The sequence below is a fragment of the Equus przewalskii genome, chromosome 8 (genome assembly GCF_037783145.1).
Source record: "Equus przewalskii isolate Varuska chromosome 8, EquPr2, whole genome shotgun sequence".
Lineage (NCBI taxonomy): Eukaryota > Metazoa > Chordata > Mammalia > Perissodactyla > Equidae > Equus > Equus przewalskii.
Window position 1 is genome coordinate 23,034,349 of NC_091838.1, and position 26,234 is coordinate 23,060,582.

At 40.3% G+C, this 26,234-nt stretch overlaps 2 protein-coding genes across 14 annotated transcripts in view; one reads left to right on the forward strand and one right to left on the reverse strand.

The window, feature by feature from the left end:
• The window catches only part of ASPH (aspartate beta-hydroxylase), a 208,968-nt gene extending 186,988 nt beyond the window's left edge, over positions 1-21,980 (forward strand). For all 13 annotated transcript variants that reach the window (XM_070630515.1, XM_070630517.1, XM_070630519.1 and 10 more), the window contains 4 exons: positions 3,998-4,133; positions 7,489-7,580; positions 7,934-8,067; positions 19,053-21,980. In XM_070630515.1, the coding sequence (XP_070486616.1) occupies positions 3,998-4,133; positions 7,489-7,580; positions 7,934-8,067; positions 19,053-19,203 (513 nt within the window). In that variant the 3' untranslated portion in view covers positions 19,204-21,980. The remainder of the gene's footprint in view (positions 1-3,997; positions 4,134-7,488; positions 7,581-7,933; positions 8,068-19,052) is intronic.
• Positions 20,923-26,234, reverse strand: part of CLVS1 (clavesin 1) — a 177,397-nt gene continuing 172,085 nt past the window's right edge. Inside the window, exon 6 of the mRNA XM_008514824.2 lies at positions 20,923-23,044. Coding sequence (XP_008513046.1) covers positions 22,957-23,044 — 88 coding nt within the window. The 3' untranslated portion in view covers positions 20,923-22,956. The remainder of the gene's footprint in view (positions 23,045-26,234) is intronic.

Consider the following 26,234-nt stretch of genomic DNA (forward strand, 5'->3'; position numbering starts at 1 on the left):
GGTCATATAGATGAGCATGTAGGCCAGGATACCTTGGACTTCTCTCTCTGGGTCTCTGGGGCAACCTTGATCCACATCATAGCCATGTGAATTTTATATAATGAAGTTCCTTGGTTTGTGCTTAAAAAAATCACATTCCCAGATTTCTCCCTAATGCCCATAAAAGTGACCCTGCCTTGCAGTGTCTTTCCAAAGTTGAAAAACACCCCAAGCGCATTCATTACTTTGGTGGAAAAAACGTTTACATGAACACGTAGGCAATCATGATTGTTGTCATCTTTGTGTTTTTCATTATGTCACTGGGTTTAACCAGCATGATCTTTTGGTTAGCCCAGCTTCCCCAGTTGTCACTGAATGTGAACTCATAGGTGTGCACGGTGCCCAGTGGGGCGCCCAGTGCTCTGCCAGTCCCCATGCCCAGCAGGTGCCCCATCGATCACAGCACAGGAGACTATGGGAGCCCACAACCACTCTTGTGGTCCAGACGGGGGCAGGACCCCCAGAGCCCACCACAGCCTGACCCTCACTCCTCTCACAGATGCCTTAGGAATAATCATGGCGGCGTGGCAGAGGCAGTTTCTGGCTCTAGCTCTGCTCACCACTAGACTATGAGAGGTTAAGCTCATTAACCACTCCAAAGTCATTCTGTCATCCCTAAAGTGAAAAAGTTTCCACTAGATTAACCGTACAGATCCTTCCAATTGTAAAATTCTATGACACAGTATTGAACTCAAAAGAGAAAATGATGAGTGGATGTTTCATAATGAAAATAAACTAAGGACCTGCACAGTGCTTGCTTAGTATTGAGTGGGTCTGTGGCGCTGTAGCACGAGCATTTCAGGTTATGACTGGGGAGAGAAAACCTTCTGTACCAGTTTGCTCCTTTGAGCACGAGTCCGGCATCCAACGCCTGTGTGCCATGTTTAACAAGCGAACACAAAAAAGTTTTAAAAAAATCATTACTGCTCATGAAAAAGAACCTCAACAACACTTCCCTGGAGGCCACTGTCGAGAGGGGAGGAGAGGGGGAGGGAATGACTGCGTTTCACATTTAAAATAGATGACAGCCTGCTCTTAAGTAAAATTTTTTAAATTTTGTTTAGTGATACAATCGCTTTAACATTTTCCCTAGGGCTTTGTGTCCTATTTTAGTAACAAAAGATCAGCTCTTTCCAAAGATGCCCCTAAAATCAGCTTTCAAAAGAAATGAAAGAAGCTTGTAAAACACCAGGAGGGAAGAGGAGAAGAGCCTGCCATATAAGGTGCTAGGAACCTCATTTGAAAAGTAATTTCATGTGTTAGGGAGATAATTCTCCCTTTGTCTGTGTGACAGTTTAACAAGAATCTAACAGATTTATCAACAACTCAAACAGCTTACAATAGCCATGGGGAGTGTTGGCAATTTAGGTGCATTTGAGAAGATGTGAATATTTGGGGTGCATTTTTTCTTGGCATTCTTGAGAAAACCATGGTATTCTCTCACTTTGGAGACCTGCCAGTGTGAGGGCTTTCAAGTATCTGTTTAGTGAAATTCAATCTTTGACTTACCATTTACAAATTACCTACTTGGCATGAAATAATGTTGAGGCTGTTTGTGGACAGATGACCAGCACCAGCATAAAACAGGGTGATGACAGGAGCAGCTGCAGATTTTGACGTAAATCACTGGGTGGGTTTCACAGAAATAGAAGTATAAGATCTGTAAATTGGTACAGCCACAATGGAAAACAATATGGAGGTTCCTCAAAAGACTAAAAATAGAACTGCCATATGGTCCAGCAATCCCACTTCTGAGTACATAACCAAAAAAAATGACAAGATCCTAAATAAAATATTGAAGAGATATCTGTACTTTCATATTCATTGCACCATTATTCACAATAACTAAGAAATGGAAACAACCTAAGTGTCCATCAATGGCTGAATGGATAAAGAAGATATGAGATACACAGACACACACTGGAATATTATTCAGCCACGAGAAAGGAAATCCTGCCATTTGTGACAACATGGATGGACCTTGAGGGCATTATGCTAAGTGAAATGAGCCAGACACAGAAAGACAAACACTGTGTGTTATCACTTACATGTGAGTCTACATTAAAAAAAGAGAAAGAGAGTGAAAATCAAACTCAGAAACAGAGTAGAAAAGTGGTTGCCAGGAACTAGGGTGGGTGGGAAGGGGGCGGTGAGGGAATTAGCGAGAGGTTGGTAAAGGGTACAAACTTGGAGCTACAAGATTAAAGTCTGAGGGTCTAATGGATAATTTGATGACTATAGTTGATAACTCTGTATTATGTAATTGAAATTTGCTAAAAGAGTAGAACTTAAATGTTCCCACCAAAAAAAAAAAAGATAAATATGTGAGGTGATTAATATGTTAACCAGATGAGTAGAGTCCTTTCATAATGTATATATGTATCAAATCACTACAATATACACTTCAAATATCTTTTAATTTTATATGTCAGTTATATGTCAATAAAGCTGAAATTTAAAAAAGAAATGGACCAATAGATTCAAAGAAATAAGCAGAAAAAAGAAGTAATTTTAAAATCAGTATCTAATCTTCAAATCTCTCTCTTATCCTAGGATATTTTAATAAACCTAATGTTGTCACACAATATAAAGTGTTCCCTGGATCTGGCTGCAGTTGGCACTGCGTTTTCACACAAGTCTCTGAGGGTCTCTGTGCCTGTGGAGTCTTCCTGGCTCCTTATCACTTTTCCCACCTTGAGTCAAATTCATAAAGCGTGGGTTGGTAAAAACACTTTACACATTGTCTCGTGCTCTGCTCCATGCAATAATTGGTCATCCAGGCTTCACTTGACAAATTCGTAAAATAGAGAACCATGTTTTACAAGGCAACGCCATCCATTTTCAGAGAATGTTAATTGTCGTTCTCATTTTTTCTGTCAAACTCTTTCTCTGTTTGTAACTTGTTAATTCTACTTCCGTGTTCTTGAGCCCTGAGTCTTGTTGCAATCAGCTATTGTGTTCCTCCCTATCCGTGTACCCATGTGCTCAACTCTTCCATCCACTGCTCATTTAACACAGAAATGTTGGAAATTATTAACATTTCAAAATCCTGGTTTTTCAGTGCACCTTAGTCTCTTTCATACAGTAGGAGAGCAGTTTTTGATCTTTTCTCCTGATAATAGTTCCTTTCAGTTTCCATCCCACTTGGGATGCTCGCCCTGGTCTGCTTTGCCCCTCTGCTCCCACTGGGTGCCATCCCCGCCTGTAATCAACATCACAGTGTGATAGTGGGGGTTACCAGGCGGGGAGAGCTTCCACTCGCTCCCTCGTCCACTTGATCTACCGGGACCAGCCCGGCCACTCCACCGCTCTCCTGATCATATGCCTACTTTCTGACAGGGCCTGAAGCACCCTCAGAAATGAGAAGTCAAGGAAATATTTTTGTTTGACTGAATTCTAAACATTAGGGCATTTATTTGCTTTGTTTTTCTTAGTTTTATAATACATCGGATGCTCCAGTGGACATTTTTCCCGTGTCTTTGAAATTTAATTAATATTTACCATGTTGAATGGCACCTTTACGAGGACCTCTATTGAAAGGAGAAATTATTAAGTCTGGGATTTGTATTCCATTTTGGATGCTGGCCTGTCACATGGAGTGTATTGTAGTGTACTGGTGTAATATGATCAACAAGATCAATATTCTTGTTAGGTTGTGGTCTTAAAAAAAAACAAACCATTAACACAAATTATAGAGGGAATTATTCTCTGAGATTTCTAAAAATTATTGAAATTTTTATGCTGCAGAGGTATTTGGTTCTGAAAAATAATACTAGGTTGTGTTTTTTTTTTACACCCTTGACAAGAGGTCCCAGAGGAAATTGAAATAAGCAATCTCAATGAAAATAAAAGTTTCATTACTTTATTAATCAGACAAACAAACAGAAATCTGAGAGTCATTATAACGTGTTCTACGAGGCATATTTTCAGTCCAGTAAAACCAGAATTTTCCCTCTAGTCCTTAGAAAGAAACTGGAAGTTAATCCGAGATGAAGGCCTTGCCGTGATGGATGAAACCAAAGGTCTCTTCCTGCCTGAAGATGAAAACCTGAGGGAGAAGGGTGACTGGAGCCAGTTTACCCTGTGGCAGCAAGGTGAGCTCCTGACTTCTAGATTGTTCTCTGTAGCCTGCTGGGAAGTGGGCACAAAACTTCTGGTGATATTTCCCAGAGCCAGGATTCCCTGACTTAAAGGAAACTGCTTGGAAAACCTACGTTATCAAAATCTATTCATTATTTTTTAAACTACATTTGAACAGTTATTTGTGTATGAGTGTTTGCACACTTATGTAAATATATGTGTGTATGTGTGTGTATACTCACGTGTATATTTGGATAAATATATGTAAATAGTATTTTGATTTGCTGGTCTTTTCTGTTAAACAGCGTGTTACGAAGAGTAGGCATAACTGAAAAGTCCACCATGTGCTTATCAATACCTTAGAAAGGAGATTCCCTGAGCCTCATTTGCTCCTGGAAAATGGAAATGCTGTTGCATGCCAAAATGATGTCACCAAGGGTGAGAGTTGTGGAGATGAGACACCAGAATGACAAGACAATAATAACTAGTGTTGGAGCTCATCAAGAATAGAAAGTGGTTCATATTCAAGCTGATATTCCTTGAGTTGACCCCAGGCCAAGCACATAGACAGTGTTCCAATATGTGTGTGTTCAATGAATTAATATATCAATCTATCCTTAAAATCAGAAGCATCGAATTTTATCTTTAAGGCTCTTTATGTCTCTTCTTGAAAACTTGAGTTAACCTGGGTTAACCATAGTTAAACAAAAGTAAATCCATTTTGAAGACTGAACAGCGTGTGCTGCACTTCTTCAGCTACACAAAATAAATTGAGAGGATGATAAGCAGTCGTTTTACGTTAAAGGACAGATAAGCAGTGTCGTTTATCTCAGTATGCTTTCAGAATGGTTTACACGTAAGAGACAGAAGTAATATTTTCAAGGATACATCCATCAGAAGAGAGATCACATGATTTCAAATGACTCCATCAGCTTTTTGCCAACAATATTTTTGTTTATTTTTATTACATAATAATCATCCATTATGTAATAATGACACTAATGGAGAGGCGGTCTTAGATCATGGTTAAGAACGCAGACTCTGTGTTTAGTTGGGCTGGAAATCCTACTCTGCCACTTCCTGTGTGACCTCTCTGTGCCTCAGTTTCTCTTCTAGAAAATAGAACACTAATAGCACCTCCCTCACCAGGTGTTGTGAGCATCAGATGAGTCACTCTAAGCATGTTGAGTGGTTGCTGGTCCATGTTGAGCACCATGGAACTCTCATTGGATTCTTAAACCCTCATGATCACGTGAATACTTAAAACTACCAATGGCAATTCACAAATGTCAAGCATCTACTACACAGCTTTTTCCCTTACAGACAATCTGTATCTGCAGCCTAGAAGGGATTTATGTGTCTGAATAGCTAGAGGTGCTCTCTAAATCAGTCTTGTTCATGTAGCAATCCTAGTGTCACAATCCATTCGGTTACCCATTCATTACCTATCATTTAGGTAAGACACACCTCTTCTCCATGGGGCATGTGCTCAGCTCTTACCACTGTGCCCATGGGAGCTTGGTTGCTCCTCAGGCCACCAGGCTTCACTTAACTGCTGCCTGCACAGCACAGAACCCGGAAGTGGGGGCTCCTGCCAGGCCATCCCCAGATCCTGCGTAAGCTAGGTCTTAAAAATGCTTTATGATGGCCTATACAGGAATCTGTTTGGTCAAATTGACATTTATAATTCAACTCATTTAGGATATTCCATTAATAGCTAAAAACAGCCACTAACATTTTACTCAAGAGGCAAAAAGATTACTTAGGAAAAGCTAACGTAGATATAAAAGTTGTTTTTAAAATATTGAGGTCCGTTTGACTGAGGAGAATACCTTTAAATTACATTCTTTGTAACTCTCATTTTATTCTCAGTATATGATTATCTTAGGACAGAACTAACATCAGTTAAGTAAAATTAAACTCAGCTTTAGTTGTAGCAGTCCCTTGTAGGAATCTGGAATAGGGAATTAAAATGTTTCTGTCTTTTGTTTTTTTTTTTTTAAGGTTGGCACCTGATCTAACATCTGTTGCCAATCTTTTTCTCCTCCTCCTCCACCTCCTCCCCCACCCAAAGCCCCCCAGTACATAGTTGTATATTCTAGTTGTGAGTGCCTCTGGTTGTGCTATGTGGGACACCACCTCAGCATGGCTTGATGAGTAGTGCCGTGTCCACGCCCAGGATCCAAACCAGCGAAACCCTGGGCCACTGAAGCGGAGCATGTGAACTTAACCATTTGGCCACGGAGCTGGCCCCAAAAAGTTTCTGTCTTTTAAAACATGCGTTGTTTTACTCCTTCATGAGAGCAGATGATGCTGTGTATAGTCCTTAGCACATCTTCCCTAAGAAACAGTGATTTTGTAGATGGTGAAGAAATTTGCATGGTCTAAGATGCTAAGACTGTGTCCTAAAATCTGTGTTCCTGACTCAGTCACTCAGAAAACGACATCTCTCTGAGACGTTGTCTCTTCATTTAAATCCTGTTCTTTATCAACATATAAAGAGTAATCTGTACATTGAAAAATACACTAAATTCCAATTAAAAAGACCGTTTAGGTAACTCTTTAATATAGTCTTACAAATGCATTTTTTGGTTAGAAATATAAGCTATTTTCCCTCCTTTGTGCGTGTGTTAGTTTACTGTGGCTGCTGTAACAAATTACTGCAAATTTAGTGGCTTAAAATGACACAGATTTATAACGTTTACAGTTCTGGAGGTCAGAAGTCTACAGTGGTTCTCACTGGGCTAAAATCAGAGTGTCGTCAGGCTGCATTCCTCCTGGAGGCTCCAGCTTCTAGAATCTGTCCACATTCCTTAGCTTTTCCCAGCCCCTTTCCATCTTCAAAGCCAGCAATGGCCAGTCAAGTCTGTCTCATTCTGTATCACTCTGACGCTGACTGTTCCCCTCCCTCTTCCACATTTAAAGACCCTGTGATTACGTTGGGCCCAGCTAGTTAATCCGGGATAATCTCCTTACTTTAAGGTCAGCTGATTAGAAATCTCAATGTCATCTACAAGCTTTATTTCCTCTTGCCATGTCACATAACATATTCATAGGTTCCTGGGCTTATGATATAGATGTCCTTGGGAGCAGGCCTTTATTCTGCCTGCCACAGGGGTGAAAATGAGTATTCAACATGTGCCTTGTCCGTTAGACATCCTTAGTCAAATAGTCCAACACTGAGTGGAGAATTCTGGTCCTTGCTCTGCCAGTCACTGTCTGTTGGAGCAAGACACTTTATCTTGTGTTTACTCAGCCTTCTCATTCCTGCAGAGAGGATGACAATAGAGATCACATGTGGTCAAAACAGGAGGAGTTAAAGCTTTACTGTGATTTGTTTCTAACATGGTTTATCATTTATTGTTCTAGGAAGAAAAAATGAAAATGCCTGTAAAGGAGCTCCTATAACGTGTTCTTTACTAGATAAATTCCCTGAGACAACAGGATGCAGAAGAGGACAGGTACCAAGAGTGTTTCAGTGCTGGGATGGGCACACTTAGTTATTAGGAATAAGGGAATGCTGATGTTTACAAAGAAACAGTTATTCCCTTTTTGAACTCCCTTTTTAATGAAGCATAATTTCGTGTGGTTGATGTCAGAATTGAGGGTGGAAAATGTTCAGTGTTTATCGCTTTGTGAAAAATGGGAGTCCTTATTTTTAGTTCCTTCACAAAGAAATAAGGCAAGAATATAAATTCTGAGTCTTACAAAGCCTCTAATCCAGATTGACAGTAATTTTGTACTGTCACTTTAATGAAGCAATTCCCCCACACCTTGATAAATGGATGAACGGTGTGTTGTATTTTCTGCGCAGATCAAATATTCTGTCATGCACCCAGGAACTCACGTGTGGCCGCACACGGGGCCCACCAACTGCAGGCTCCGAATGCACCTGGGCTTGGTGATTCCCAAGGAAGGCTGCAAGATCCGGTGCGCCAATGAGACCAAGTATGTTTGCTTCCATTGTTTGCCCTCTTATTCCTCACCTCTGAGGATGGATGCTTGTTACAACAAACTATGTTCAGTTAGATTTTCTCTCTTCCTTTGTAACTGAAGTAGCCTGGGGTGGGTGATATTGATCCAGACTCTTTCACCTGTGTCCCTTCTTCCTGCTTTCTGTTAGTCAGGAGATCCTCCCCAGTTCTTGGGCCGCCCTCCTTGGCCATTTCCCCTGAGCAATCTCAGCTAGCGGTGGGCCTTCTTGCTTCTCCTTCTAGATGGACAGACTTGCATGCAGAGTCAGCTAGCTTACACTGAGCCCTGCAAGTATTACACATTGTGCTTATTGCTTTACAACTTGAATTATTCATCAATACCAAGAATCCCCCTCCTGAAGGAAACACCTGCTGAGATTTACATGTTTTGCTCTAGAAGAGAGCGTGGTGCAGTGGAAGCTGGCTGCCTTTTTCAAATCCCAGCTCTGCCGGGTAATCCTGTGTAACCTTGGCCAGTTACTAATCCCTTAGGCCTCAGCCTCCTTACTTAAAGAATTGGCAGTGATACTATCTGCTTTGCAGGATTGTTGTACGGATTAGATGAAATAATGCATACCAGGCTCTTAGCCCAGTCCTAGCATGAGTCGGGACGTGGTGAATGTTAGGGCCCCTTCTCCCCCTGCCTTTTCCTGTCCTAATCCTATTATTCCCTTCACCTGGAGTGCCCTTCTTTTCACCCAACCAGAATAAACCTATTACTATGATCCAGTTTAGTTTCATAAAAAGGAACCTCTCTTCTGACTTCTCAGAGTGTGTATAGTATATATTCTCAGTAATCCTGTTCTTTATCTTCCATTGCTTTTTATTAATTAGTATATGTGAGCTTAATTTGACTGAGCTGTAAGCTCCTAGAGAGCAGAAACCAAGTTGTTGTGTTCTCATGTATTTCTCATGGTCCTTAGTAGAGGTCTGATGGAAGGGAGTGTTGAGAGGACCGTGCAGTTGTTCATGTGGTTGTTGCAAGCACCTGCCTGCCCTGGGTGTGGAGCAGCAGCATAGAGTGCTGTGGGAGAGTCAGAGATGAATCCAGCAGGGGCCTTCCCCTACTGGACATGCCCAATCAGAGAGAGAACACAAGCTCGAATGTCATGAATCATAAGAGAGAGAGAGAGAAAAAAGGCTGCAGTGGGGCAATAAGCAGGGAGCTCATTTGCCACTGAGGTTTAGGAATCTTGACAGTAGTGATTTTTAAAGATAGGAAGGATTTGGACATTGAAAGCTGGGAGAGAAGGGCATTCCAGGCTGAAGGAACAGCATCTGCAAAGGCACAAATGTGGCCAAAATTGCAGGCCACGTATGAGGAATATTGAATGATTTCAGCAACCAAGACTGTAGGATACTGTTAAAAGGTAAACTGATGCACATTAAAATTTTCAAGAGTTTTTGTGAGCCACACCAGTTCGAATCAGGCAGCGTCAAACCAAAGACAATTAGGAGCACAACAGGAGCTAGGGGCAAGGTTTTTATAGAGAAGATGCTGAAGCAAAGCAAAAAAATTATTTGACTGGTTATAGCATCAGTGGTTGCCTTATTTGGGAAAGCCTGACCGGCTCTTTGTGATTCATTATTCTTAAGTTTCCGTTTCTCAGATTTGAGTGCATTGATTCTGGCTCAGATTTTGGTTTGCTTATGTAGGCTCCCAAGGTATTGGAGCCACCTCAGTCTAATGGCCTCCTTGTTTAAATACTTTAACAGTGCATATAGAATAAGGTTGGAAAGTAAAAGAGTGGATGAGAAGCTAAATCATACCAAACTAATGGGATCAGACTTTTTTTAGAAAGTTGTTTTGGAAGCCATGGGTAAATCCTATGAGGGCAGATGGAAAGAAGAGTTAGTAGACTGTCACAGTGGCCCACCCATGGAGAGCTAGAATTGGGATGCTGGAAAGAAAGGGAGAATGAAGAGCAGAGGCAAGAGAGATTATGAAGACTGACCGAAGTGCATCTTAAGTGTGGGTGGTATGAGGGAGGGGAAGTCCAAGATGACTGGGCAGTTTCCATTTTGGTCAGTAGGAGGGTGTTGATGCTTTAGCAAATATTGAGAACTAGGGAAGCATGAGACAAGTTCAGGGGAATGGACAATGAGTTCAGTGTTTGTGTATATTTTATTTTAGGTGCTATTGGAACTCAGTAGTGGAAATACTGGTTTTGGCTAGAAATATGTGGAGCTCAGGAGAGAAGTCAAGTCTAGACATAAAGGTGTGAGAGGCAGACTTAGCAGGAGGTTCTAGAAGAAGCTTGAGAATCCATGGACACATCTACATTTAGGAGGCAGAAGAGAAAGGAGAACCAAGAAGGAGATGAGGCAGCAGAGGGCAGAGTTGGGAGGACCATGGGGAGGAATCAGAGACGGCTGCACAGGGAGAGCTTTCTTCCAAGATGGAATGGATCTTGTCAAGCCTTTGGGAACTCAGTTTTGGTCTGCAGGGTCTCTCTGCTAAGGGGAAGATGAGCAGGAACATGGCGGGGGACCCAGGGGACACACAGAGGAGGTAGGGGCATGCTGGGGAAGGCAAAGATGGACAAGGCCAACTCCTGGAAGATCAAGTAAGAAGCATGGGGCAGCAAAGATGGAGAAGAGCACAAGCCTCATTCCTGAGTGCTGTAACCTTAGGGTTTTAAACTTGTTTCTTCTCTCTGTCTCTGTCTCCCTTCCCTCTCTCCCTCCCACTCTCTATTTATTTATTTTTTTAAATCTCTTATCTGTTCTGCTTGTAGATACTTGGAAAGAATCTCTAGATAAAAATTCACTTAGGGACAGGCAGGGAGAGGAAAACGTATGGAACTGATCCCAGTCATCAGAGGCCTGAGGCGATGAGAAGTGCAGGGTGACAGAATGGGTGGGGCAGTCAAGAAGGAGAGCAGGTGGATGGTGCCAGAGCTTAAACCAGAAGCCAGGGAGGGCTCTCAAGGCAGAAGTGATGCAGGGAGACCTGCCCCAGTAGCACAGCCACAGGCGCATCCCCACCCTGGGCTCCTAGCAAACACCTGGTGCCCGTGCTTGACAGTGGAAATGATGACTGCCAGCCTCTGCCCTCAAGTTTAAAACATGATGAGGTTAACGTCTTCACCTGCTGAAGGAGGGAAGGGTTTAAGCCTCAGTTTTGCAACTCGGAGAGTGATCTTGGATAAGAACATTAATTTGGCAGCCCCTCAGTTTCCACTGTGCTGGATGCAACCTACGTCACCTGACAGTCAATACCTGCTGATGACAATAATTTTCAGATGGTGTATTTTGCGCAGGGATTATTGAAAAGTACTTGCCACCCACCTACCTGTGGTTGAGGCAGGGAGGCAATTTTGTAGAGTATGAACTGCTTCAAGTTCCCTCATCCCTGAAGAGCAGGTAAGCGTCAGTGCCTTTCCGCCTCATCGTGATTGCTGGTCAGCATCCTTCTCCATGGCCCTCCTATTGCACCTGCTTTATGTTGCGTCACATTCTTATCCTTAGTAATCCTTAACTCAAGGCTGATTGTGTCAGGCTAAGCACTTCATTACAAAACTAGTGTTTTTCATAAAAGAAATGGGTCAATTAAAGTACTATGTAATGCTTATAGTGAAAATAGCTAGATATCTGAATAGCGGTCTGTTCATAAACTCTAAGGACAGAAAGGCTGTAATATGAAGTCTGGAAGTTTCATGCTGTTATTGTGGAAGTACTGTTAGTGTGGAAAGAGAAGCACAAACACCAAGAAATCCAGCTTCCTGTGCTAGGCAACAGGAAGCAATTTTCCAGAGCTGCTCAACTTCCAAAAGAGTAGGTTACTTGTAGCAATTTGTGCGTTGTAGTTCTCAGGTAATAACAATCACGTTGCTGTTTCTCCAGCGCTGTGCGATTCCCACTAGCGTGCATATTGTTAAATATTCCATCACTGCAAACATAGCACAGCTCTTTTTATCTGAAGATGAGCTTGCAAATAAGCAGCCTTCCTTTACTATAAAGAAAATGGGCATTTGAAATTAATATATGCTTTCCAATTACAAAACTGATGCATGTTCCTTATACATAATTTGTAAAACACAGAGAAATGCAATGAAAAAGTAAGTATTATTTTTGATCTCAGTACTCAGATGTTGCCCAGATGCTTCTCAGTGCCTATATATGTATGTTCATGATGATGATGATGATGATGATGGTGATGATGGTGATGATGGTGATGATGATGGTGAAGAAGAACACAGTGATAATATATATTGTGCTTACTATGTGCAAAGCACAGTTGTCAGCACTCTACATACATTAACTCATTAACCCTCACACCAGTGGTATGGGATTATTAAAATCTTTATTTTATAGCCGAGGAGACTGAGATATAAAGATGCTAAGTAACTTCCCCAAGGTCACTCAGCTTAGTAAGTGTTGGATGTTTGTATGTTTCCTAGGGCTGCCAAATTGCTACAAACGGGATGACTTGAAACGCCAGAAATGTATTCTCTTGTAGCTTTGGAGGCCAGAAGTCTGAATCAGGCATCAGGAGCGTGGGTTTCTTCTAGCGCTCTGAGGGAAAATCCGTCCCTGGCTCTCTCCTGGCTTCTGGTGGCTGCCGGCATTCCTTGGCTTTCTTGGCTGCTAGATGCATCAGTCAATTTCTGCCTCTGTCGTCACATCCCCTTTTCCCTGCCTTCTCCCTTCTCCTTTATAAGGGTACTTATCACTGGATTTAGGGCCCAACCTAATCCAGGATGATCTCATCTCAAGATCTTTAAATTAGTTACAACTGTGAAGACCCTTTTTCCAAATAAAGTTACACCCGCAGGTTCAAAGTGGACATACTTTTTGGGGGGCCACCATTCAATCCACTAAAATATTGGAACCAAGCTTTGCTCCCAGGCAGTCTGGCTTGAAAGTCTGTGCTCCTAGTCTCAATCCCATAGCCCTGCTATGTATAGGTTTTTGGGCTTTTGGAGTTTTGTTGTCGTTACCAAAATTAGGATCATGCTATACAGTACTTATAAGGTGATCGCTTTAAAGGCTAGCTTTCATTTCCAGACAACAGGGTATCAAGTAGAGAAAGCAACTGGGGAGTGTCCATCCCTGGGCCGTTTGTGTCACCCCTGACAGGCCATGCTATGTGGTCTGTAAGGTGAGCTCCTTAACAATCTTGATCCAGAGCTGAGAGCACTTGAGTCAGTGGATAAACATGCCACTGGCAAGTAGGAATTAGTTGTTACGTGGAGTGGCTGACTTGTGTGAGCTTTGGATGATCCCAGAGAGGAATTCTTTCTTCCATTCTCTAAGAGGTCCTCTGAAATATCCTGGAACCGGGCTCAGGGAAAGAAGGGTGACCGTGTGCTCTCCTGGAGACCCAGCATTATTGCCTGCGAATTGCCAGCCTGAACTGTTGGACAAGACCAGCACGTAGCCAGGAAAGTGTGCATTGGCTTTAATGTCAGCATCAGGCTGAAGAGATGACCTGGCAGTGTCATTTAATTCCTCTCTATGTTGCTCTAGAAATAATGGCCTTTTCCCACATACCTCAAGTATTTTAACTTTTTTTTTTCATTAATCTCTTAAGTTTCCAATTAGGAAGATTGTGCGGAAGGCGTGATAAAATATTAACAGTCAGAGAGAGACTTAGTTTTTTAAATCCACCATGAATTGTTCATAGCCAATATTTTTCTTTCCTTAAAGTGCCCAAGAAGATAAGGTAAATTTTAAAATTTTCTAATCACATCGTGAAAGCTGTGAATTACCAAATCACTTAGAACCAAATGTTTTCATCCCTTCTTCCATCATTTTTTGCTCGTTTCCCTGAAATCATAGATCTTCTGTTTCACAAAATCTACCCATCTTCCATCCAAATTGTAATGTGACCTTATTCACGAGTCACCATTCAAGCCTGCCCATCTGTGTCTGTAGGACAAAAATGGCATTTTTAACTGGATGGAATGTGTTTTTGAAGGTTCGTTATTGAGTAGTAACATTTTATCCTGTTTCGTCTTTCACTTAAGCAATTTGGTGAATTAAAAACATCAGTAAAGTTTCTTAACCCCTGTTCTGGTTAGCATGGTGTGCTCATGGCTGTTCGTAAACACAGATACATATCTACATTGCTACAGGGAATGGCACTTCCCACATGGAAAAGCGACTGTGTCCAAACGTTTGTTCGTTGAACTGATTCTTGTTAATTTGGAAAGGTAGGATCCATTTTCTTCCTATGGCAGTAATAAATGATGTGGAGTTCCTGGACCAGCCCCCAAAAGCTTCTTAACTCGTGATCCTTCTTAATAGGCCTCTAGAACCAGTGACTATTTATAATAATGTTTCTATGGGAAAATGCATCCCCAGTTTTTACTTTAGATTTTAACGTTATGTCTCTTCATAAAAGCAAATTAGGAGCACTGAAGTCACGTGACCTGGGTTCAAATCCCAGCTTTATAACTTGAATACTGGCTGTGTAACTTTAGACAGCTTGCATAACCTCTCTAAGCCTTGATTTCCTCATCAGTAAAATGGGAAGAATGAGAACACAGGTATCCTAGCTTCAAGAAAAATGCTTTGTCCAGATTGATGGATATACAGTGTGAGAGAGGGAGAGAATGTGTGTGTGTGTGTATATTTCTGTCTGTGTGTGTTAGGAGGAGAGAGAGCAGAGGAAGTGGTAATAACGCAGTTTTACATTGCAATTCATGTACGTGCCAGGATTTCTAAGGCAGTTAGAACTGAGGGATCTCAATAGATCAGAATTAGTAAGAACTGTGTTAAGTAGCCGTCTTCCAAACTCTTTGACCCTCATCTGCATTCAACTCAGGCTGTTTAATGCCCTACAGGCCACCTCAGCATGGCAGCTGCAGGCGCCAAGAACAGCCCCTAGAAGAGTGATCTTGAGCCAGAAGTTTGGGCTGTGATGAAGCAAGTCTCGTGACTTTCTGCTTCTTCCACAGAATCACTCTGTCAGTGCAGACATCTGAACTTGCTTCCACGGGGTTCCTTCCCTGGAAAGTTAGAACTGTGTCATTTGCCTACCTCAGAACGTTTAGCAAAGATCACTGAGATATGATCTGTAAAGTTTTGAGGTGGAAAACTATAAGCACCTAATATCATTACTTAGCATTCTTAGTATTGATGGTAATTCTATGACAAAATTATAGCTACTAGGTATGTGCTGCCACCATTATATCATTATCGCTAATTACAGTTATAATAATTTGAGGAATTATATAGTATTGCTTTATCTTGTGACCAGATATTCTTGTATCTGTTGGCAAACCAGAGAGAGGTATTCTTCTCATCATGGTAGAAAATTCTAAAATTCAGTGGAGGTGGCTATCCAGGGATGGACCTCCAATCCTGCTTTTCTAAACCCACAAAGACTGTGTGAGAACCTTCAGGAAGCTTCTTTCAAAGGTTGCCTTGAAAATCTTTTCTCCAGAGAGCTCTTCCCATGTCAATACTTGAGCATAACTTAATCATATTTGGTGGAGCGCGGCTCCCAAAGCAAGTGGTCTGAAAGCTATTTCCTTGCATTATGATGAGTCTTTGTTTTTCCTTCGGAAGAGAGCTAAAGACCTTTGACATCTTTATGTTCTGTCTCTTTTTGTTGTGTAAAACCCTTGTCGTTTCCCAGGCAGGCCATATATCTCTAGTTTAACCCCACGTCACTTCATTCTGCACGTCTCTTGGATAGGGTTTTATTGTCCTTCCCTTTCCCCTTTGTAGTTAATGAGGGCTGCATTTTTAGTCATTCTAGCTCTGATAAGTGACTGAAAGACTCCATTTTTTAAATATTCAGAAGGAATCTACTGAGAATCTATATTAAGTAACTGAGTGTCTTTGCTGTTTTCTGGGAAAACGTATGAAAGAGTATGGAAGGGCAGACATAAGTCTAAGAGGACATACTTCTCCGTGATTTTTATTGCCCTAAAGAAAGTGAACCCTTTGGAATACCTCCTAGATTGTTTGTTAAAAAAATTGTTTGATCAATGGACCATATTTGACTTAAAATATCTAAAAAGCTACAAAGCAGCGGTAACAAGTTTCAGTCTTCCGGGCACTGGTGTTCCGTGAATGAGCCAGTGTGTTCCAGCACTCAAAGCGTTTTCCAGTTTACAGTAAATTTAAGTTAATGAATGGAATGCTCAAGATTTTTCTCCCATAAAGCACTTCCTAAATCTTTGGCTTTCTGATGCCTACCAAAATCTAGTGAAAAATGTCATTTTGTGCAATCTAGAATGTTCTATTTAGTTATTTGAATTACTTCTTGTATTTTAAATAGGTCCCAGGTTCCCTGCCACTCAAAAAACATTGAGAATCACTTGTCAACGCAGCACAAAATATTTCAGATTCTCTTAAAGATTTTTGATATCTCACTCCCTGGGAAGTTTGTAATTTTCTCAAATGAAGACAAATTCATAGGGAGTGATGCTAAGGCAATTTTTGGTAACATTATACCACTTCCCAACCTTATGTCCTCTTTGACATTTTTCCTATTTTTTTGGCATTTTCTTTCCTCCTGGGTTTAAATTCTCTGCCATTAATTGAATATCTACTATGTGCCGACCATATGCTAATCCTCACATCAGCTATGCAGATGTAGATACAAAAGTTGAAATATGCTAAGAAACTCATTCTCAGTTGCATAGTCAGTGGCAGAGCCAAGAGGGTTAAATCTGCTTCCCTTGAGAGACCGTGACTTTTCTGTCGCACTGTGGGCCTTCTCTCACCCTTTCTCTTCCACCACATGCTCCCCTTTGCCTCTCTCTTGTTTTCATATTTAGTTGTGGTAAGGTACACATAACATAAATTTACCATCCTAACTATTTTTAAATGTGCATACAATTTAGTGGCATTAAGTATATTCATATTGTGCTATCATCACCACATTCCATCCACAGAACGCTTTTCATCTTGTAAAACTGAAACTCTCTACCCACTGAACAACTCCCCATCATTCTACTTTCTATCTCTATGAATTTGACTACTATATGTATACCGCATATACGTGAAATCATATAATCTTTGTCCTTTCGTGACTTGGCTTATTTCACTTAACATAATGTCCTAAAGGTTTATCCATGTTGTAGCATGTGTCAGAATTTCCTTCTTCTTTAAGACTGAGTAATACTCCATTGTATGTATATATCACATTTTGTTTATTCATTCATCTATCAGTGGACACTGGGTTGCTTCCACCTTTTGGCTGTTGTGACTCATGCTGTGAACATGGCTATCCTGCTTTTCCCCTTTGAGTGCACTTCGCCCCACCCGTTATCTTCTGCCTATACTGTAGGCTTGTCAGTGATACCCATCACATTGCTTAGTCCCACACATAACACTATGATCTGGAAAATAACCACCTATCTGTATAAGCTATGGACCATATGTCATTTTTTTTTTCTTTTGTTGGCTTTGCCTTTCTTTTCAAGTTTGGTTTTGCATGGTAATGAATACATATTCTGTCATTTGCTCCTGAGTGTATATATTTCTGTCCTGTGTTACACTTGACTAGAACTCTTTGAACCTTCAGGGAATTGTGTCAAACAGCCAAGCAACACACACTTACTGAATGCAAGGCATTAGGCTAAGTGTGTGAGAAAGCACACAAGGTTGGGGGGCGCAGCAGAATTGATGTTTGGTTCCCAACTTCAAGTAGCTCTTAACTTGCAAGTTTTCATTTCCTTTATCAGTTACGTTAAATAATTTGGAAACGTTATTGTTAGATTCATTCTGTATATCTGGGACAAGTTTTTCCCACCCCTCCCAGACATTAACAATGACTGGAGATATTTTGGGTTGTCATAACTGGTGGCGGATGCTGCTAGCATCTTGTGGGTGGAGGCCAGAGATGCTGCTAAACATCTTACAGAGCACAGGACAGTCCCCTACAACAAAGAATTGCCTTGCCCAAAATGTCAGTAGGGCCAAGGTTGAGAAACCCTGCAGTATGTCATATTACTTAATTTAATATTGTTAACCACACTGCTAAAAAGACACAAATCATTTTCCTAAGGAAAATTTCCTTATGAAAATACAGTAACTTGAAATCAAGCTAGCATTTTCCATCCTATGATTTTAATTATTTGCTAATCCAGGATATAAAATTTCAAATGTTTGAGTGGAATTTTAATATCTAAAGAAAATTTCCTAGTAAAAATTTCATTTTAAAAACATAGCTTAGCATTTGGTATATTGGCAATTAATACCTATTTGAAAAAAAGAAAGACCATTAGCATAGTTAATAAACTTTCTTTGGATTTGAAAAGCATTGTGTAATTGCCCCTGCATATTTCTCTCTGAACTGCTGTGTTTAGACTAACACTATATTTAGATCTCAGCTCCTATACAAATATCTTATGAAGTAGCGCTATTAGCCCTAAAGGATATTGTGCACCATTGATTTAAAATATTCCATGGATGACCCTCTTGCATAGCAGATATAAAGAAGTATAAACAATGTACCCTTCCATAAAGAGACTTTCTTTATGGAACGTTCTTCCATAAAATGGAACTTTAACAAATGGAATGAGTTGAAAAGAGAATCACGTGGAGGTGCTGCAACACCATGCCACATATCCTATGGGGCATAGAGACGCCCGAGAGCCGGTCGCTATCTGTAGGTCTAAACCAGTCTCTGAAGCACCAGGGAGAATACCACGGAGTCATTGACTGGCACGTGACCCTGGGCATGAGCCGCTGGGGCACACATTCAAATGCGTGCCTGACTAAACAAGCCTTGCCTAGGTTTGTACCAAGAATAAGTGTGCCCTGATCACCAGTCCCCTGCCCTTTGTACACTGTCAGTGCTGAGTGTTGAAAATTGATGTTCGTGGTGAGAATCTTGTAATTCTTTCTTCATCACCCAGGAAAAGCATAAATCCTGACTTGGTGTTCCAGTTATCTGGTCATATTGCAAAGGTGGTCATGAAAGTGCCTTCCTGGACGTGGACGTGAATCGATCTCGGGCATCTGAATCACAGAATCTGTGTCTTTCTGTTCCAGGACGTGGGAAGAAGGCAAGGTGCTCATCTTTGACGACTCCTTTGAGCATGAGGTCTGGCAGGATGCCGCGTCTTTCCGGCTGATCTTCATCGTGGATGTGTGGCACCCAGAGCTGACGCCCCATCAGAGACGCAGCCTACCTGCAATTTAGTATGTCTGCAGGCTTGGAACACACTGGAGAGAGGCTGCCTTTCTGGGTCTGTCTCCTTGGGTGCGGGGATAGAAGTTTGAACACCAAGGCCTTTAATTCCCTTGATTTGCAGCCTGAAAAATTCTAAACCTCTTCGTAGGGTTAGAAGACACAAAAGGGAAGATTTGCCTCACTGCAATTCATTTAGAAAGTACCCTGCTATATTTCATCCCATGACAACACCGATCTGATGCCTATATTTCAGGTGAATACAGGATAGCTTCTACCTTGCCAGCCAAAGAGTTTTTTCCACTTAGAATAGGCCTACATCAGTGTACAATGAGAATATTTGTAGAAACTGTAAATGGATTGCTTTCGTTTGTAATTTTTCTATACAGTTATATTTTTCTAGGGTGGCTAGATGATTTTGTCATCGCATACCACTACTTTTTTGTTGATTTTAATGGCAAGCTGTGTAAATGCTTTACTTCAGACTGTTTAATGATAACTTTCCTGGTGAGCTCATATTCCTTCTTCTGATTCTTTTTAGTAAAAGACACTCGTATGAAAAGAGAAGTTTGATTTTCCTAATACAAAGGAGAAAGATGTAATCATGCCAATGTCTGTGAACTGTACTGGCCCCTGCCCAGTGAGTCTGCTTGCTTGTTTATCTTCCTTGAGAGCTGGTGTCTTAATTTCTTTCCCGGCTGTGTGAATGATGGAGCTATCAAAATCGTTATTTCTTTCTAAGAGGAACTTTTCACACTGAAAAAGGACATGGAATCATTTTATATTGAGTTATAAAAATGCCACATGTAAATTTTTTAAATGCCAAGTATTAGGGCTTGAAAAGAAAAAAGTAAAATTTCTCCAGGTAAAAATTTTTTTCTCGGGATCAGGTAGATAGGTGGGTGCTAGGACCATCTGGCTCCTGGCCTCTTTGCCGTCCGTGAGATGGGGCTGGAATCCAGAGCATCTTTGCCTGTTGTAGATCTATGTGAGTGACGAAGTCCTTGAGAGGATTCCCATCACAGTTTTGTAAAAACATGCAGGTTGGCAGAGTGGAAGAGCAAGAATGCCAGGATCTTTGTCGTGGGTGTAGGATGTCAAGGTTGCATTCCTCTTTGAGTTCAGAAGACTTTTATGGCTCCCTGGCTTGAGAAACTTCTACCACTTAAACATCACTTTGAAATAGTAATTGTTACCCATAGCTTTGCTTTAATATCACCCACAGTATAGAAATAACAGCTGAAAAATGATCTTGCACTCTCATTTCAAAGATGATCGTCATTAATTTAGTAGAGTATTAATGCATGAATTTTTTTGTTTTTTAAATCAAAGCTAACTAGAAACTTTAGCTTGAAGAATGTAACAATATTCGTGCACTGAATTTTAAGCCAACATGAACAAAAATGCTGAAGAAACGACACACAGGTTACCAAATTTCATTCACAGGTAGAAAAACACTTGTGCTTTCTTTTCCATCTAAGGACAAAGGAGGATACTTTCTTTATCTCATTTAAAAAAGAGTTCTTTAAAATTGAGATGAACCCTTTTCGCCTGTCCTTAAGGATATTAGCTTCCAGTAGAAGAGTTTGCAAAATATTTGTCTTATTGCCTTCTATCTTGCCAATGTTCAAAAATCTCACTAAAATAGGTGAAGCAGCATGTGAGGAAAAATATCAAAATTAATTACCAAAGTCCAGAAGAAAAAGCAAACTCTTGAAAAATAAAAAAGTATTTGTGTCCTTCAGTATTTATTGAACAGAGGAAATGACTGACAAAGGACAATACAATCCAATGCTCATGTAGTAACATTCATGTCACTTACTGAATTTGGTTTTTGTATGTATATTGCATACACATAAAGAAGTTCAAAGTATAAATTGTCATTGTTGAACCATCCTTTTACATTCATTTAATAAAATCATGGAATAGAGTGAAAACTAGCTCTTAACTTAGTAATTACGATATGGTATTTGCAATCAGGTCACTACAGTAAGATTCTAAATATCTCCAATTGAAAAGCCAGAATTGTTATTACTGTTGCAAAGTATTGGCAAGAACTGACTCCAATAGCATTTTAAATACTTGGATCACACAACTATTTTATAAATCCAAGTAATAAAATGGACTTTCTAATTCACTTTAATTCTTCATCTCACTTCCCTATGTCATGGTATATAAGAAAAGTGTTTCACTCACTGCATTGGTAGAATTATTTCAATGTTATTATTTTGTTGTTTGAAATGTCTATACAAAATGAATAGGTTGTATTTATACTGTAATGCAATTGGTTGAGAAATATTTTTAATTTCAATTTTATTTCAAGAGTGGAATACAAAAATTACTTCTGTATTATTCTCTACCAGTAGAAAAAAAATTAAAACACTAGATCCATTGAGAGAGATGTAATAAATGGTTAAGATTAGTAATATCTGTTGAGGGTGAATATGGCCAGCTTAATCACCTCTTTCCTTTGAATTTTTTTGCTAACAAATTAACCCTCCCAAATGCTTAAAGTGTGAAATCATATTTTACTGCCCATTATCAACTAAAATATTTTTTATTTGACATTGAGCACCAACTCGTCATACATGAATGCCCATGTCATGCAGGTGACTGGAAGAATAAAAGATATCTGAAAACATAAAACTGGTTTTGGGAAACATGGCACAAGAAAGATATCATATCCTATGATATCTGTTTATTTTTATCTAATTTCCTTTGAATGGATAGTTGGGGACTCCATTTCTAAGGAGAATAGACAAAGAAATAAAATGATCTTTGGCATTTCATCCTGCATTCCTAGTATTCTCTTATTTTCAGTACTTGCATATTTAGCCATCCGTAAAGGTCTTCCTCAGTGATTGGATACCTATCCTCTCAGCAACAGCCAGGCCCTTGCTCCTCACCTTTACTGGTTGCAGGAGGGTGGGGGGTTAAATGCTTTAGTAGCACTTTTCTTTGCTGTAGTGACCTAAGTGAGGCAACTTGAATGGATTCATTAATCAATGACATGTGTCTTCAAAGGGACCCCCCCCATCTGCAGACACACACTGCCTGTGGGAAGTCACATTGCTAAGAGAAATAATCATATTTCAAATTATGTGTCTTCTTTTAAAGTCAGCTCATGATAATCAGCTGGTGGCCTGACAAAAGATGTGACATCAAAATCATTTATGCAGGATGTCAAAGTAAGAAAACTCTGCCAGTAGCCAGACCTACAAGAACATGCTCTTAGACTGAACAATTCAATGCTGGTGATGAGGTCAAAGAAAATAATTCAATAAGAATGGAAATTAGTGGAGATACTGTTGTCTCAGGGCTTTGTACTACCTTAAACTTGACAGTTGGGTCTGCATGATTTAATTCTGATGTATCTACTTGGAAATGCACTTAATCTTAAACTGCAAAAACTAGAGGGGGTCTCTGTGTGATGCCTCAAAGAAATCCTTGTCCTAGTGCAGTGTGTGCATCAAATTTGGTTTTTCTTTTTTCAATCCATTTAATACTGTAAATATAGGGGAAGAGGAATCATGTTTACATAACTGCCTTGCTTCATCCTCAAATCCACTCTGTGAAAAAAAAACGCATCTCTCGAGTCTCTTCAACTTTGGCTGCTCATACCAATGGCTGGTGACAGTCATTACTGAGTGGCAGGAGTGGAGGGCCTTGTGTTCTTGCGTCTGTGGGGTCAGTTGCGCGTGTGCCTCCTGGGTGGCTGGTACTACTGAAGGCTGGCGATCTGCAGGAGCATGGATGACTCAGGATTCAGTCCAGAGCCAGGAGTGGCTGAGTGTTCTCATTCTCTCCCTTTTCCTCGTGTTTCAGGGTCCCTGCTTCTACCACAGACTGAGATCTAATAATGGGGGAAGGAAAAAGATACGATTACAAACAATTCGTGGTGGCAACAATTTTGGAAACTTTGATGGCGTTCAGATTTTATGTTCCCTTATTAATCAAGACACTCAAAATAACTGTATAATTTCCCCTCTTTTGTATCTGTTTTCCTTGCTTTTGTGTCTTCTACACCACATTTTTATGGGGAGAGGCATCTTGGAATCTTCTTCGCAGACATCTCTTCTATTGGTAAAGGGAACATGTGTGCTAGCCATGACTCTGCCCCAATGCCTAAACACTCTGTGGATCATGAGACGTACAACGTCAAATTGTGTTGGATTGTTAATGTTTCAAAATGCTTTTTAGAGCCTTTGTTTCTCAAGGTCATAGGAAACAATCATGCAAGATGTTAAGACCATGAGCTTTGGAATCAGATGGTAAATGTAGAGTCTACCCCTTACTGGCTGAGGAGCCTCCAGGGAGTTCTTAAAATTCTCTGGATATTTATGTTCTCACCTGTAAAGTAGAACTATTACCTACCTCCCACAGTTGTTGATAAAGACAAAAACTAATAATATACGTAAAGTATTTGACATGTAATTGTAGTTAAAATTTACAGAGCACTCTTTTATCACCATTATTGCAATAATATCAGTGATCTTTAGTTTCTGATGTGTCCTTTCATATTGGGGTAAAACTGACTTCTTTCCTGAGTTTATAACACGGATTGAAACATTATTTTCCAGCTTACAGAGAAGGTTATCAGAGTGATGCATGCAGTGGACATTCTATAAATGTTATTACTAAAAAAATAAAAATCATTCAAAACATTAAGAAAATAGTTGAATTAGTTTATTCAAATAAGCAAAATTTACATATATGTGATGTAAATGGTAACTGAGGAGGCCTGAGTTATGCAAACCCTCCCCAGTCCAAAAGTTTTCAGGACTCTTCCATGACTGGCTCCTCTGTACCCCTGGGGTATCATGCCAGATAACAGTGTCTCTGTCTACCTGAGCCAAACAGTTTATGCTAACAACGTGATTTATAGTGAATGCCTCTTTTTGTATGCCTGGGCTTTGGGTCACACTGTGTCAGTTTGACCTCTTGTGGCAGGGGGAGGTGGAGGGGTGGAGCAGAAGACTGAATAGCTAAGGTCAGTCACACACACGCTGCATGCCTATGTTACTGACCCCCGTCCCCAACAAAAACCCTGGCCACCAAGGCATGGGTGAGTTTCCCTATTTGGCAACACTTGCACATTTTGTCACACAGCATTGCTGAAAGAATTAAGCTCTGTCCATGTGACTCCACTGGGAGGACAACTGGAACTTGTAACTGTCCAGTGTTCTGGACTCCCCCAGTGTACTTTTTCCTTTGCTGATTTTAATCTGTATTCTTTTGCTGCAAGAAACCATAACTGTGAGCATAACAGCTTTTCTGGGTCCAGTGACCCCCTTCCAGCAAATTATCAAACCTGGGTGGTCTTGAGGATCACAAGTGCCATATATAATAACACTAATATTTGTTATGTATACACTTAGTATTGATGTAAGTTCTTTACATGTATTAACATTTCATTTTCACAACCCTAAGGAATGGTGCTATTATTGTCTCCCTTTTATAGATGGGAAAAAACTAAGGGACAAAAAAAAATCAAGTAGCATAGGAAAGGAACACATACAGAGAGTGGAGAAAAAGACAGGTTTATCACCATCACACACTACTGCTGGGTGTACCTAAGACTGCACAGCTGTTTAGCTGAAGTATTTAGTATTCCTTCCACTCACTGTAAAAATAATTTTCTGCTTAAGATTCTTATCTTCATTGAGGATATGTGTATGCCATAGAAAGCATAAAATAAAGAAATCAAGAAACAAATCAGTACAATTGTCTCAAAACAATGGGTTTCTACTTTAAATATCAATCCAGTCAAAGAGTGCAACTTTAGGTACCTAGCTCAACCTTCGAAAGTGAAATGCATTCATTTACTCCTGGGACAGGGCCCAGGAAGCCTCAGGTAGTAATTTAGCTCAGCTCTTTTACACATTTCCTATGCATTTCTCTCTTTGCTTTGGTTAAGGGCCTGATATGTGTGTGTGCGTGTGTGTGTGGTTAATAGATTTATATAAGAAACAGAAAAGCTGAAAACACAGAAGGCATTAAAACAAACGTGAGGAGCACAATTGCCCACCAGGGCCACCTCCCTCCAGCACCTCGGACAGCTGCCTAACTGCTTTGCCCTACAGGCCCTGGTAAAAATGGAGGATATATGATGGCCATCCCGCTGTAGAGACCTTAAACTCCATTTCTCTTCTTTTTTTCATGTGAGTTGGCAGTATTTTACAACATGGCAAGTGAATCACAGCCACAGAGTTAGAAGGGGTCTTAGTAACCTATCTAGATTAACCCAATAGGAAATATTCAGTAAGGGGCCATGCAGCCTCTTCTTGAATATATCCAACTTGAGAAACCCACTGCTCCATGCCTTTAGAGGGGAAACTCTGCTGTAAAGTTCTTTCTTACATTGAACTAAAACCTATATTTTTTCAACTTCTGTATACTGTGTCTACTGGAGTCACCTGAGTACCTGTAATCCAACCAGTCCACATAACAGTCCTTTAAATATTTATCTGGTGTCCTCCAGTGATCTCCCTGCCCCTCCCCCCCAAGGCTAACTAGACTTTTGTTGTGCCAAGGTTTCGAAAACTCACTACTCCACACTCTCCTGCATTTCTTCATCAACTGGTTGCCCACAGGGCGTGACTTCAAAATAGACTGAAATTATTGCTTCCTTTTTTTTTTTTTTTTTTTTTTGGTATGCTTCTGTTGAAGCATAGAAAATGTACCTAGAATTGCATTAGCTTTTATGGCACTCACATAACACAGCCAAGGGAAAATTTAGCTATGTTTACACATGCTGGTTTTAAACATTTCTCTCCCACCTTGAAGGTGCATGGCTGAGTATTAGTTTTCATCTTTTTAAATTTGGTTCTATTTCCACACTATCTCCATCCTTTTGGATCTTGAAATTTGTTATCCATCCAAATTATTGTCTGTGATTTTAATGAGTATTGGATTTGTTCTCAAACTTTTTCTGCCCCTATTTTGGTAGCCATTATGAGAAAAAAAAATCAATACATTCTGAAATATTGAATTTTCAAACAAGGATCATTTATTTAGACTCACTCATGGTAAGAAATGTTTGT